Source organism: Bidens hawaiensis, unplaced genomic scaffold, assembly GCF_021521415.1.
Source record: "Bidens hawaiensis isolate Kalapana, Puna unplaced genomic scaffold, B.hawaiensis_p1.1 tig00015610_1, whole genome shotgun sequence".
Taxonomy (NCBI): Eukaryota; Viridiplantae; Streptophyta; class Magnoliopsida; order Asterales; family Asteraceae; genus Bidens; species Bidens hawaiensis.
The window spans coordinates 128,566-142,111 of NW_027492396.1; the positions used below are offsets into that span (position 1 = coordinate 128,566).

General features: G+C 31.6%; 2 protein-coding genes across 2 annotated transcripts; both read right to left on the bottom strand.

The window, feature by feature from the left end:
- Positions 1-554: 554 nt before the first annotated feature.
- LOC143549466 (transcription factor bHLH153-like) lies at positions 555-3,961 on the bottom strand. The gene is made up of 6 exons (XM_077040367.1): positions 3,867-3,961; positions 2,202-2,349; positions 2,050-2,115; positions 1,914-1,979; positions 1,060-1,107; positions 555-775 (listed from the first exon to the last, which is right to left on the bottom strand). Exons 2-6 carry the CDS (start codon positions 2,298-2,300, stop codon positions 647-649), a joined length of 408 nt encoding a protein of 135 aa, XP_076896482.1. The 5' UTR covers positions 2,301-2,349; positions 3,867-3,961; the 3' UTR covers positions 555-646.
- Positions 3,962-11,233: 7,272 nt separating this feature from the next.
- On the bottom strand, positions 11,234-12,765 carry LOC143549486 (25.3 kDa vesicle transport protein SEC22-1-like). Its single transcript, XM_077040385.1, has 5 exons — positions 12,639-12,765; positions 12,249-12,457; positions 11,787-11,947; positions 11,552-11,698; positions 11,234-11,271 (listed from the first exon to the last, which is right to left on the bottom strand). The coding sequence occupies exons 2-5, from the start codon at positions 12,434-12,436 to the stop codon at positions 11,234-11,236; spliced, it is 534 nt and encodes a 177-aa protein (XP_076896500.1). The 5' UTR covers positions 12,437-12,457; positions 12,639-12,765.
- Between the last annotated feature and the right edge of the window lie 781 nt (positions 12,766-13,546).

Here is a 13,546-nt window from a genome sequence, read left to right on the forward strand (position 1 = left end):
GTTGTGATGTCCCCTTTCCGCCTGGTGCTGATGAGGATGATGAAGTTGCAGGAGTCATTGCGCCTTCACCTTCCATTCTCATGGTCAGAAGGTTAAGCCTTGATGTTGATGGCTTAGTATGTACAAGCAACCAAATAAAGATCGACGTGACGTTTGTAATATAAATCTTGTGTTTGCACGATGAAATGTGATGTCAGTTACTTTCACAAACTTCTCAATATAAAGTTTGTTTGGATTCTTTTAATGTTCGCTTCCAAACCTAAAACTAGTGATATAACAAACACTTTGTGTTCAAGAAAATAATGAATATAAACCTTCAATTAATCAACTAATTATAACACAATATGCAATGTTGATAATACCTTATCAACATTGCATATTGTGTTATAAAATATTGTACATACATCTTGAGAGGTGATTTGTTAGGAAACCCTATGCACAAATGCACAATGAGGACAGGGGAGGAAAGTATTGCATGCTACTATTGCAACCATTGTAACACTGATGCTAGAACTTGTTTTACATTCGTTTTAACTACTCTACTATAGCTCAATAACTTATTATATCCTAGATGCTTTACTTATATGCATTTTATGTTTATAAATATTCATTCCTACCACCAACTGTCCAACTCTTCCATAGTGTCCTATGATTTGGGGGAAGGGTTCTTGATTGGGGCCCAGATATCTGCTCCGTTGCTGCTAGCTACTCCGGTTGTATACGAAACCGGAACCAAACACAACCCTTTATCTTTCAAGTTATATGAATCCAAATCCTACAAATCGCGATACATCACATACCAGTTATAATACGAATGCGAGGTGGCAAAACAGGCAGGTCAAACATGTAGTAACCAGTCAAACTATTTTGTCATTTATTTTAAAACTTTTAAAGAACTAAGGTAACTATATCATCAAAAAAGAGACTTAAGTTTTTCTTTAAATTGGAATGTAAGTTATGTGACTTACCACCAGCTTGACCAGTTTAACTCTTTTTGTTTTTATTTGATTCTTTTTCATTCTAATTATCAATTTGACATGTCATCAATTGGGTTCTCACCTGAGACTGACCGGTTGGGTTGCTATGAAGATAAGGAGCACTCGACACCTGAAACATTACAAACAGTGGCGGAACTTGAACATATCCATAGGGGGGGTGGGGGGGGGGGGAACCTTAGATTAAACATAAGCTCAAACACATGAAAAAAATTAAAAACGCCAACTTTTTTACACTACATAAAGATTATCTATCCAAGAAAAAACAGTTTTTAAAAAAAAACGTTAAAAAAAAAACATATGACATTTTGTTGCGGGATAAAACTTCCCAATATTAAGGCTTATTCATTAAACTAGTATATATACATCATACTCAAAACTAATGAAGTAAATGATAATAATACAAATTGAAAATCAAACTTTAGAGTTTGGAGCCACTCATATTATCATTTTACAATATGAAAAGGGGTTAGATGGATAATTGTGTCGGTGTGTATGTTCAACTTTTCAGTTTACACCTATCCATTATATCATTTTCAAGAATATAGTAAGTCATATTTCTTCCTATCTTTCTTTCATATCATGATAGGAAAAAAACAACACAGAAACTTCTAAACTGAAATAACTTAAGCCATAAAACCCATTTATGCACCCAAAGTTAGGGGGGGCCACAGCCCCTCCCCGCCCCATATATGTTCCGCCCATGATTACAAAGATAACGAAAGTAAGTCCCGTGACACACATCCAGTCGTGTTTAGCTCATGTCCATTAGTATTTTACAAAATATTATTGGAATCGACAAAATTTCAATATTTTTCAAAAGTTGTCTAATCAAACTGTTGCATTTCTAGAGACAACATGTGGGCATGTGCTTATAATAATAAATGACGGTAGGTTGATATAATAGAGGTGGCAAACCTTGACTTGGTCATGAAGAAAGTGTATGTACTCTATTGCTTCAAGAAGTACCGTAGCCGTATCTGTCTGCATTAAAAAATCAATATATAGATGACTAGTTATGTATCTTATTTACGCATATATACAATGTACATACCTTGCCATATGGTGAGACAAGCTGTTGAAGGGCTGCTATCCTCTCACCAACCTTCTCTTTTCTTTCCTATTAAGGATGTCAAAAACAGTGTTACAATAATTTGTGTGTAAATCATATTTCAGACCGTAAATCGAAGTAAGCGAAGGTGAAACCTTTGGGGAAATGGATAAACCAGCCTTTTGCCTTTTTGGTGTCAAAGAAGCTAGACTCCCTTGCTCAAAAGATGGAGGACTCCACTTATGCTCCATCATTTTAATCGCTCACTCTATTCCTTTCGTCTCTACAGATTGCAAGTATTAACTGTCAAAAATTGGAAACAAAATATATAACATGTCATCATAAAACAATTTGGTTCAGCAACAATCTTATTGGCAAGAGTAATGAAGTGCGTTAACATTGTTACTTGGATAAGGATCACACGAAAAAAAACATTAACTTTCTACCTCAACTTCCCTTTTGTAAGAGAATTTCAAAGTGTGCAATTCATGACCATTGAAAAAAAGATCAGGCATATTAGTATTTGGAACTAGAATCCATAAGCGGCATACGACGACTTTTTAATTAAACATCAATTATCTTTTTCTAATGACTACTTATTAATTATAATGCAATAATGCATGTTGGATGTAACACATCAACCAAAAGAGAGTGATATGAAGGGTATAGTACTAGTAAAAGAATCAACTTTTTATATATTGACATTAATTAATATATATGAACATGGGTCCCTATATGATATCATATTTGAATATATGAATGTTGAAAGTAGCACACATATCACATATTTAGGTTATTGCAGGACCCATCAATCTTATTCAAAAAGAGTAGGTAAGTATGTCCATATCAAATACATCTGTTCATCAGTAAATAAATATCAAACTGTACATGCTAAATCATATAATATAACCAAACAAGAACCATGAATAATAAAGAATTTAGTTCTAAATTTGACTACAAAATTGATAATTATCTATGTAATTTTCACTCACAAGGCACAACTCAAAATTCTCAAAAATGGACATACAAACCTTAGATTAACAAATAACAAGTAAAAACAATTGCAGATAAACTAAAGTGTTAAAACTTAAACCCTAACCAATAATCATTAATATTTTCTACTTTTTTTTCAGTATCACCCACACAACAAAAATAACCTCCAAAATTACAAACGCGCTAGGGGTGTAAACGAGTCGAGCCCGGCCCGAGCGTAACCTAAATATATGAGTTGCTAAGTTGAGTTCAACGGGTCATGCATAGTCACATTATTACTCTAAGATCAGCTAATGTGGTTTTTAAATGACTGAGATTTGCAATACAAAAGGGGTAGTGAAGCAGCTTGTTCCCCGCTTGCCTTCTGTTTCGATGTAATCATTACTTTTCATTTAAAAAAATTAAATATTTTAATTAAAATTTTTATATATAATATAATTATATTTGCCTACTTTTATCATAGTGTGATACATGGTTTCAAAAACCCAGTCTCCGATTAATCCTATTAATCGTTAGTCAGTACCACCGACTAGTGGTCAAAATCAATAAAAATCGACAAATTTTATATATAAAATTTAGTATATATTTGAAAAGTCACAAATAAATTCCAATCCGATTAATCACACGGTCTTATATTCATAAAGTTTCATTATCAAAACATAACAAAATTTAAAATATATTTTAAAAAAAGTTTATAAATAATAAACTCGTTTAGGCTCAGAAGCGGCCTCAAGCTCGAGAAGTGAAGCTCAGGCTAGAGCTCTCGGTTCTATTTGAGCTTTTAGAGCGTAATTTGGCGGTAGGTAATATAAGGAAGCGGAATTTACCTGTGAAATGAGGCGTGAATTGAACGCTAATAATAAGAATTCAATGCGAATTGAGTAACCAAACCTTTGATCATATTATTATATGCTTCATATATTATAATAAATATATATGCAGAAACAGGAGTTTGAGTTAATTTATTTATTATATTATTTGTGACCGGTTTGGTCAAATAAAACCGGAGAATTGGTAGCCGGAGAGTGTGTTAATCGCCGGTCGGCTGTGTGTAGTGGGAAAGGGAGGAGTTTTGAAGGAAGTTTATGGATGGGTATTTATAGAAGGCTGATTTATTCATTAATTAATTAATTGAATAAATAGAGAGGATAAATAAATCATTAAACAATGAATGACGTCATTATTAGGTGAATATTATTTATTTGAATGGCTCGCTTTTGACAGCTAATATCCAACCCTAGCGGTAATTCGGTAAATGAAGTAAATAATTTACCAAGACTACCCGCAACGCGAATAGGGATGACAATGAAACCCGAATCCGATAGGTAAACTCGAAACCCGACATAGATGAGATGGATAATACCTGACCCATTAGGGTTTGGGACGGGTTTGAGATTTCTAATATACCTGATTACCTGATAACATAAACTCATTTACCCGATTATATACCCGATGTACCCAATATAGCATATATATATAGATAAAGGATCCAATACAAAAATCCGTTATCGTACAATAGGTACGCGAGTGTCTGGAACGTCGACTTATAAAAACACACGGTGGCAATATTGTAATTTTATTCAAATCATATTCCGTCCCAAATTAAGTCATTCGCTCATCAACCACGATCATACATCGACTCCTAAATTGCATACCAAGATCAGAAACATTATCAAATTTCATTCACACCCATCTTATGTTGTTTCACGGGGTTTCACACAGGTCAGTTGTCAAATTGAGCAATTGAAATTGAAATTGTTGAACTAATTGATCAATTAAACTTTGAAATTGGTCAAATTAATCATCAATTTGAAGTTAAATTAATCAATTTTGAGTTTTGCATAAACCCAGTTGCAGACGTTCCATATTTTGTTCATATGATCTAATCAATGATCAAATTAACGGTCAATTAACGATTGTTTGATGATTATGAGATTATATGAAGTGATTTCAGTGTTCAATTTCATGTTTACAGGTGTTTAATTTTTTTTTGTTAGTTTTAGAAGTTCTGAAGAACCAGAACTTCTTAGAACTTCTAAACTTTATCAGAACTTTTAAACTCTGTTGAACACCTAGAACTTCTTAAAACTTCTAAACTTTTTTGAACACCCGGAACTTCTTAGAACTTCTAAACTTTATCAGAACTTCAAAATTTTTTTAAACACCCTGAACTTCTAAGAACGTATTAGAACGTTTAAAGATGTTCGTTTTTTTTAACACCCAGAACTTATTTGAATGTATTAGAACGTTTTAAAGATGTTCTTTTTTGGTCAGAACGTTTATAGGTCTTCAGTTTTGTTTCATAACGTTTAAACATAATATTTTGAACCCTAATCAGAGCTCGACTGAGTGCGTTATTTCTGCAATTCCATAATCGATTGATGCTTTTGTTAGAACTTCTAAACTTTTTTTGTTAGAACTTCTAAAGTTTTGATACAGAACTTCTAAACTTAAACGTTTAAAGGTGTTCGTTTTTTGTCAGAACGTTTAAACTTGTGGTTTTGGTCAGATTATATTAGTTGAACGTTTAAACTTTTTGTTCATTTTGGTCAGAACTTTTAAATTTGTAGATTTGGTCAGAACGTATTAGTTGAACCTTTAAACTTTTTGGTCATTTTTAGTATTCATTTTGGTCAGAACGTTTAAACTTTTTGTTCATTTTGGTGTTCATATTAGTCTAAACTTTTTACTTTAGAAGTTCTAGACAAAAAATTTAGAAGTTCTGTACAAAAAGTTTAGAAGTTATGTACAAAAAGTCCAGAACGTTTAAAGTTTTGTGCAGAACGTTTAAATATGAACCCTAATTATAGCTCAATTAATTGTATTATTTTGCAATTCATAACCGATTGATGATTCTAAAGCCTCTTACACATCAATTCAATTGATTAAATCAACAATTTTTGATCAATTTAAAGATTATTAAACTATAGCGATAATGGTTTTATCGATTTTGATTATGCTTTAGTTTTGTTGATGATTTGATTATGGTTGAAGGCTTGCAGCAAATGACGATCTGTTGTGTGATAAGTATTTTTGATTTAATTACAATTATGCCACCGCGTAGTTTTAATTGCAATTAGGATCGGGTGGTGCTGGGTCTCGCGTACCTAATGTACGATAACCTATTATTGTACGTTAACTCTCCCCTATATATATATATATATACTATATTTCAAATATATTATTTGTCGAAACTTGTTTATGATAATTATTTGAGATATTTTTATCTTTATGATAACCATCTTTGTAATCGATTAGTTATATTTGTCAACCTTCGGCGGGTTTTGAGCCGGGTATACCTGACATATATTTTATCAAAACCCGACAGGAAACCCGAAACCTGATGGGAAAACCCGAAACCCGACGGGTAATTACCCGATTAAAACCCGACATGTTTGTGATGGATTTTGATAACTGGGTATGGGTTTGGGAATACCTAAACCCGACCCAACCCCGACCATTTACCATCCCAAACGCGACCGCATTTGAGTAAACGTAGTTGAGGTGGCAGACGTATGTCAGGAGTGTAGCATTGGGGCTACGTATATTTGGAGGTGATGCATTTCACCACAAAAATTTCACCACAGAACACCCTCAATGCATCTGTGGTGGACTGCATTAAATATTTTCTATTTAAATTTTTTATGTGGTTTTTTTAATGATTAATTTTAGTGAATAATAATTTATAAAAAGTTTAACACAAAATAATTAACAAATCACATAAATACAAACTTTTATACAAATAATAATAATAATAACAAATATTAAGTAATAATAATTAATATTTTTAAGTTTCCAACTGTCTAAAAATTTAATTTTTAACTTAAGTTTTATCTCATGTAAGTTATTTTAATTTAATTATTTAAAGCAAACTTATTTATATATTTTAATAGTTTAAAAAAATCCTACGACTTGTTATTTAATAATTTTAAATATTAATTTGAATATTGATTTTCTTTTTATAACTTTCCAACCGACTATTTAATTTTACAGTGTAATTATGATTAAAATTTATTATTATATTTTATTTAATTATTTAAATCAGTTCTTTAATTAAAAGAATATATTTGTTAAATAAAAATAATAATGATGTGAAAATAATAAGTTAGGTTGTATGTAGGAAGAACGAATATGGTAGTGTTGGGGTAAAGGGTATGTTTGGCATGAAGCTTTTAGGAGCTTTTAGGAGCTTCAAGCTTTTAAGAAGAAGCTCCTACTAAATTAAAAGCTCTGTTTAGTTCAAGTAGCTTGAAGCTTTTAAGTCAGGAGAAAAAGCTTAAAGCTTAAAGCTTAAAGCTCATACTAGTAGCGTTTAGAAAGAGCTACAAGCTTTTCGTATATTAATTTACTTAAATAACATTCCAAAATAAATACATTACTATTATTGTTTTTATTTATGCCCATTTTAGTAATTTTATACGTTTTATTAAAAGCTCCAGCTACTCTGCCAAATATCTAAATATATCTAAAAAGCTACAGCTAAAAGCTACCAGCCACCAGCTAACAGCTTCCAGCTACAGCTACAGCTACAGCTACCAGCTAGTTTTGCCAAACATACCCAAAATATGTATATGGAAAGATGATGTAGCATGCTGACTAGACCTGCATATTATAATTGCATCTGATAGCGTTGCGGATAGTCTAACAATTTACCGACAACTAAAGCCAACCATGCCATGTTTACAAGCTGTAAAAAATAGGTTTAAAATGTCTTAAACGGGTTGGAGGGACGTCTTATTTAGTTAACGTGTTAAACAGGTTTATTCAACACATGACCCGTTATTTAAATATGTCTACCCGAACATAGTCTATTTATCTAAAGAGACCAACCTAAAAACGACTCGTTTTATTAAGTGGTTTGTATTTCACAACATAAAACCTTATTATATGTGTTGTGACGAAAATCGCCACCTCTAGTATTGAATTATGTATAGTAAAACTGTGATATTGTTGTTGTGTTTTAAACAGAAGGATGATGGTCGATCTATGGTTGCATATGTGGGCATACTTAGGTGATTTGGAAAAGTTTTACATGTGATGTTACGTGATTCATTCAAGTGAAATGAGACAATCATTAATTTATTATAAATATGTAGTTTAAATATGTGTAAATTAGAAATTTTATAAATTATTATCAATGTTGTAAAACTAGGTGTAGAAGGTCGAGTGAACCCTGAGTAATCGCTACAAGGCGTTGTGTCGAGACTACTTTTTTTAACTTCATCTAATAATCAATCGAATGTGATCAACCTAAATCATAATCAAATCTAGTCGGTCAACTTGGTGCTATCTTGACTTTGAAAAATAAAACATAATCCGTGTTTCTATAAAATTAAATAACAAATGTCATCAATTTAATTAATGATTAGCAATTTTTAGAGTAATTTAGTATTTAAAAATATATTCTCTTATTTATATTGATATTCACCTATTTTGTTATAAATATTAGTAAACTTACGGTATTTGACATATATATAATATCCAAAACTTAATTTTCTTTATATGTACCATGTTCGCGTACCTCGAGTACACCCAACTCCCTAGTCAACCGCATAGCGTCTTTTGCAACATTTTAATAAATAATATTGAAATAATTAAATATGTAATATTCATCTTATAAAATAGCCCGTAAGTTTTTGTCGCAATTATCGCTTTCATCTAAATATTTAACGTTAAAAAACTAACACGGTTAGTGAATGGACAAAATCAGCAAGAGTTGGAAACCTCAAGGTTCCACATGCAGAAAAAAGGTTTTTGAAATAAAGTTGCGTAAGTGACCAATTCTCAATGACGATATGACATTTACTCCATATAATTCATAAATCAAATTTGGCAACAGTACTGTTAAATTGTAAATCATAACCCTTATCATCTTATTTTGACGTGGCTTTAGAAAATCAACTTTTCGTTGAAGAGAAGTAAATGAAAGGTTTGCATAAAAATTATAGAGTTTTCATTATGTACATGTCAGATAATGAATTACTAAGTGCATCTAAAATTTTCTTAAAAGAATCTTAACTGTTTCCATTTTTGGAATGGAATGTTTATAGAACCTTCATGAATAAGATCAAACCTTCTCCCATGGACTTTTTCTTTTCGGATAGACTTAGTTAATCCATGAGTTAGGTTTCATCTTTTGTTTCCTTTTCGTTTGTTTCGAGTAACATATCGATCAATTCTAATCCTTACTCTTTCTTGATTCTTTTCCTATCGAGATGTATAGATCATGTTCATGGATTTAACAAAAATGCGCAAAAGCTCTATTTGTCTGAACTATTCTATGAGTCTCTTTCCTTTTGTATATGACATTCCACTCCCTTTGATAGCCTCGAAACTTAATTTGAAAGGAATATTTTGACCCCGAAAGTTTTCGGGGTGCCGCTATTGATCCCAAAGATTTTGATCCCGATTTTCTCAAAAACTTTGTACCTATACCAATACCGATGCCGAAAATTCCAACCCCGATATTTCCACAAACTTGGTACCGGTACCATTTGCTCATCACTAGGCTCTTAAAAGTTGAAATGATATATTGTTTATCAAAAACTGATTTATTATTCTGATTATTCTATCAGTAAGGCTATCTGTTGATGATCACAAATGTTTGCGTTGCAGATGATGTGGCAGCCCCGTTAACGCAAGCGACATTGTGCAACAGTAAGGGACAATGTTAGATAAGGAGGGGGGGGGGGGGGGTTAACGTGATAAAGAGCTCTTATAGATGGAAGGTGAAGCCACCCACTAACAACAAATCAAATTTTTTTTTTCTTTACTTACTCTACCATCATAACTAGCTAGTTAACTCATAATGCCCAGATTAACAGATGGGCTAGTTAAAACACCTCGGTTTATGTGGTACCGTTCAAGTATCATACCCCTCTTCTCACATTGCCCAACTAGCTAGTTAACTCACAAAAACTTGGTAATGTTACCATAGCTTGAAGAGATGAGCAGTTCAACCCGATAGTGAATTTGGATATCCATTGCCCATGCTAATTTGTTTTTTTTAATAGCTAAATGTTGCATTTTAAAATAATTGAGACTTTTATTTTGCATCCTCACCACCTTACCGTCATCCCAACAAACGAATGGCATCCACTGCCCATACTGAACAATGAAAAGAATAGTTATTTTGTTATTAATTAAACATTTAGTCATTTTAATAGAAAAAAGAAAAAAAGAGAGCAGTTTCAAATTTAGAGTGTAGTATCAACATTTGGGTGAAACCCATTTTCATTTTAACTTCTAACAACCAAATACATCAATCGTAATCTTTTAAGACTAATTCAACGAGTCCAATCCTCACCAAACTTCAAATTTCAAAGATGTCTAACAGTGTATCAATAATTTTATGTATTTTGTATAAAAATATAGAGTAATAATTTTATTGATTTATTACTCTATATTTTTTTATGTGATTAGTACGGCACTAAACGAGTTTATATTTGTATCAACCCAACTCTCCCAATGTTTTTAATTCGTATAAAAACACAAATCTGAACTCACGCACACTTATATGTAAGCCAAACATTGATTGGTATAACTCATTTATTTATACATGTTGACATGTAGTAACCTGAACTCACAAACACTTACATGTAGCCAATGTGGGGTTGACTTATTTAGTAGAAACACTTAGGGGGTGTTTGGTACAGAGAATGGAATTGTAGAGAAATGGAATAGAGAAATGGAATTGCAGAGAAAGGGAATTGGTCTGGAGAATAAGAATTGACTGTTCTGTTTGGTAGTACAGAGATTTCAGTAGAGAAATATAGCTGAGAATCATTTCTCTTGTTTGGTACATAGAAAATAAACAGAAAATTATATCAACTTTATCATTAGCACAAGTATTTTTTTCATAACAAATATTTATTAAAAAATAAAAAACATATAAAAAGATGCATAAATTCCCACCAAAATATGCATTGATCAAACCAATTCACATACAAAACATAGTTTTTAAGCAAAAAACATCAACCATAGTTAAAACCAATTCACATACAAAACATACTTCAACCATACACAACTATCCCATTGAACCATCGGTATACAACTCGACCATCTCAATTTTCTCTTCTATTGTCAACGCAAGAAAAGAACGTCCTAGATCCACATCTTTACCAATCAAATGAGCTGCTTTGAACCGTTTTTTCGTAGTGATACATAAGTTAACAATTCAACAATCTCAACATCTTTACCAATCAAATAAGCGGCTTGACATTTGACTAACCTCTGCATAAGTTAACAATTCAACAATCTCAATTAATTAACCACTTCCTCAAAATTATTTTATAAACAAGGTGTCACATTATAAAAGCACAACATTTTGACCAATTTTGTAATGGCATTTTATGATAAAATACTATAACATATAAGATAATCAGAAACTAAACATCACACTTAATTTCACTATGCTATACTACTTCCAAACCCAAAAACATGCAATATCTGACTATACACATTTTTTTAACGATTATTTTACTACTAATTAAAAATAAAGAAACGAACTTACGGTCCAATTTTTCACCAACGCCAAGAACTTCTTGTACGTTACGAGTCATAATTTGGTGAACCTCATAAAGTTCATCATTCAACTTAGAAATGTTCCTCTGAGTTCTTGTGTCCTGGTACAGTTTCTTAGTCCTCTGTATAAATGTATCTATTCAACAAATTAAAAAGAAGCAATTAAGCACAATACCATAATAACAAAAAAAGCAAAATGAAACAAAAAACAAGTAATATCTTACCAAATTTTATGAAAGCATACGGTCTTGCAGCAGTTTCAATTTGATTTCCATAACCACGCTCGAATTCATTCTTAAGATCTTCAAGATATTGGAAAGCAAGTTTCTTCGGATAAGCACGATCACACATTGTTAAATAACAAACACGCCATTCAATAATATAACTGATTACATAAGTTAAGGAACCTAATGCATATGATTTAGCATTTTATATGAAAATTAGCGTACGAAAAGGAATGCTAAAAAAACACTAGCACAGACTTGGTAGCCAGACCGTGAGTAGCCAGTCTGTGTTTGTTCGTTTGTGTTTGTGAACCGTTCACAAACAAATCCAATTTCTTAACGAACAAAAAATTCCGTTCGGGTTAGGTGTTCGTGAACCGTTCGCTTATCCTATAATAGCTTAACGAACGAATATGAACACGCAATCATGATATTAAACAAGTTAGGGCAAATGTAGGATACTGGAAAACATAAGGGCCGGTTTCAACGGACATCCTGGATGCATCATTTTGTCCCCTCGAAAGATTCTTAAACAATGCTTTAACTTGCTGTTTGTAGAACTCTGCATCCTGCAAATCGCGACCGTCGTCAAGTCCTTCGGCTAACGGAAGGCCATCAGTGACACGTGCAATCATTGTCAACTTCACCATCTTTAGTTCGAGAAGCTGTCACTGTAATAATAATAAATCACATAACAATAATATTATAACAGATCGATACAAACAAGATGAACATTATTTTCTATCCTATTTCACAATTCATTCAGGTGAGCATAATCGATTGAGAATTAACTTGATTCAGGTGAACATAATTGCAATTTGATCTGGAAAATAATAAGAAATTGAAGATTACCTCATGCGTATGTGATAGGATCCGACGGATTCGAAACGGATCCAGAAGAAGGCAAATTGAATTGCGATTAGGGTTTTGGTGATCGAAAAATTGGGGATGCAGTCCAAATAGAAATAGAAATACAAATAGAAAGATCGAACAGCAGGGAGAATTCTTTCCATTTCTCTGCTTTTTTTAGAGAAACGAAATCAGAGAAATGAAAATGGTTTATTTCCATTTCTCGCCTCTTTCTTTCATAATCAAACAAGAGAATTCTTTCCAATTTCATTTCTCACCCCTCAATTCCCTCTACCAAACACCCCCTTTAGTTAAGTATGCAAACTTAAACACGACATGTTTATAAGGGATGTGTTAGATGTGTCATGCTTCAAATTTCAAATCGAGTCAGAACTTGTTACAATCAATTCAACCAATTATATTAACCGAAATATGTTAAACTACTATGATAAACATAATAGTTATTTTATTTACGAATTAATATTTTTCATTGATAGCTAAGTAATATTTCTATGGATGTTGTTAAACGTACCATATTTTTCTCATTGTTACTAAATATATTCCTACTTCAAGTCTTACGTTAATACGATTCAAACATTTGTTTTTATTTTTGTTTTGTCATTTTGTTATCTTTAATTATTTTTATTATTTTCAAAAACAAATTTTTAAGATTTTTTTGTTTACTGTTTTTCCATATATATATATATATATTAAAATTATTTTTTTTAAATAACAAAAAGTACATTTTTATTTAAAATATTTTTTTATTTCAAAGTAAGTTTTTTTTTTCAATAATTGTTTTTATCTTTTAGAGAGTGTTTTTTAAACTTTTTTCAGCTTTTAATAAAAATTTCATATTTTTTGTTAATTAAAAACAAAGAAATTGCGTATTTATGTAATAAACTAAATAA

Coding starts and splice junctions, on each gene's coding strand:
- LOC143549466 (XM_077040367.1), bottom strand. CDS start 2,300: ATGATGGAGCATAAGTGGAGTCCTCCATCTTTTGAGCAAGGGAGTCTA. Junction 2,116..2,201: donor GTTTATCCATTTCCCCAAAG/GTTTCACCTTCG, acceptor CATCCTTAATAG/GAAAGAAAAGAGAAGGTTGG. Junction 1,108..1,913: donor TTCTTCATGACCAAGTCAAG/GTTTGCCACCTC, acceptor GTAATGTTTCAG/GTGTCGAGTGCTCCTTATCT.
- LOC143549486 (XM_077040385.1), bottom strand. CDS start 12,436: ATGGTGAAGTTGACAATGATTGCACGTGTCACTGATGGCCTTCCGTTA. Junction 11,948..12,248: donor ACCGGCCCTTATGTTTTCCA/GTATCCTACATT, acceptor TTATGTAATCAG/TTATATTATTGAATGGCGTG. Junction 11,699..11,786: donor GTATGCTTTCATAAAATTTG/GTAAGATATTAC, acceptor TTTGTTGAATAG/ATACATTTATACAGAGGACT.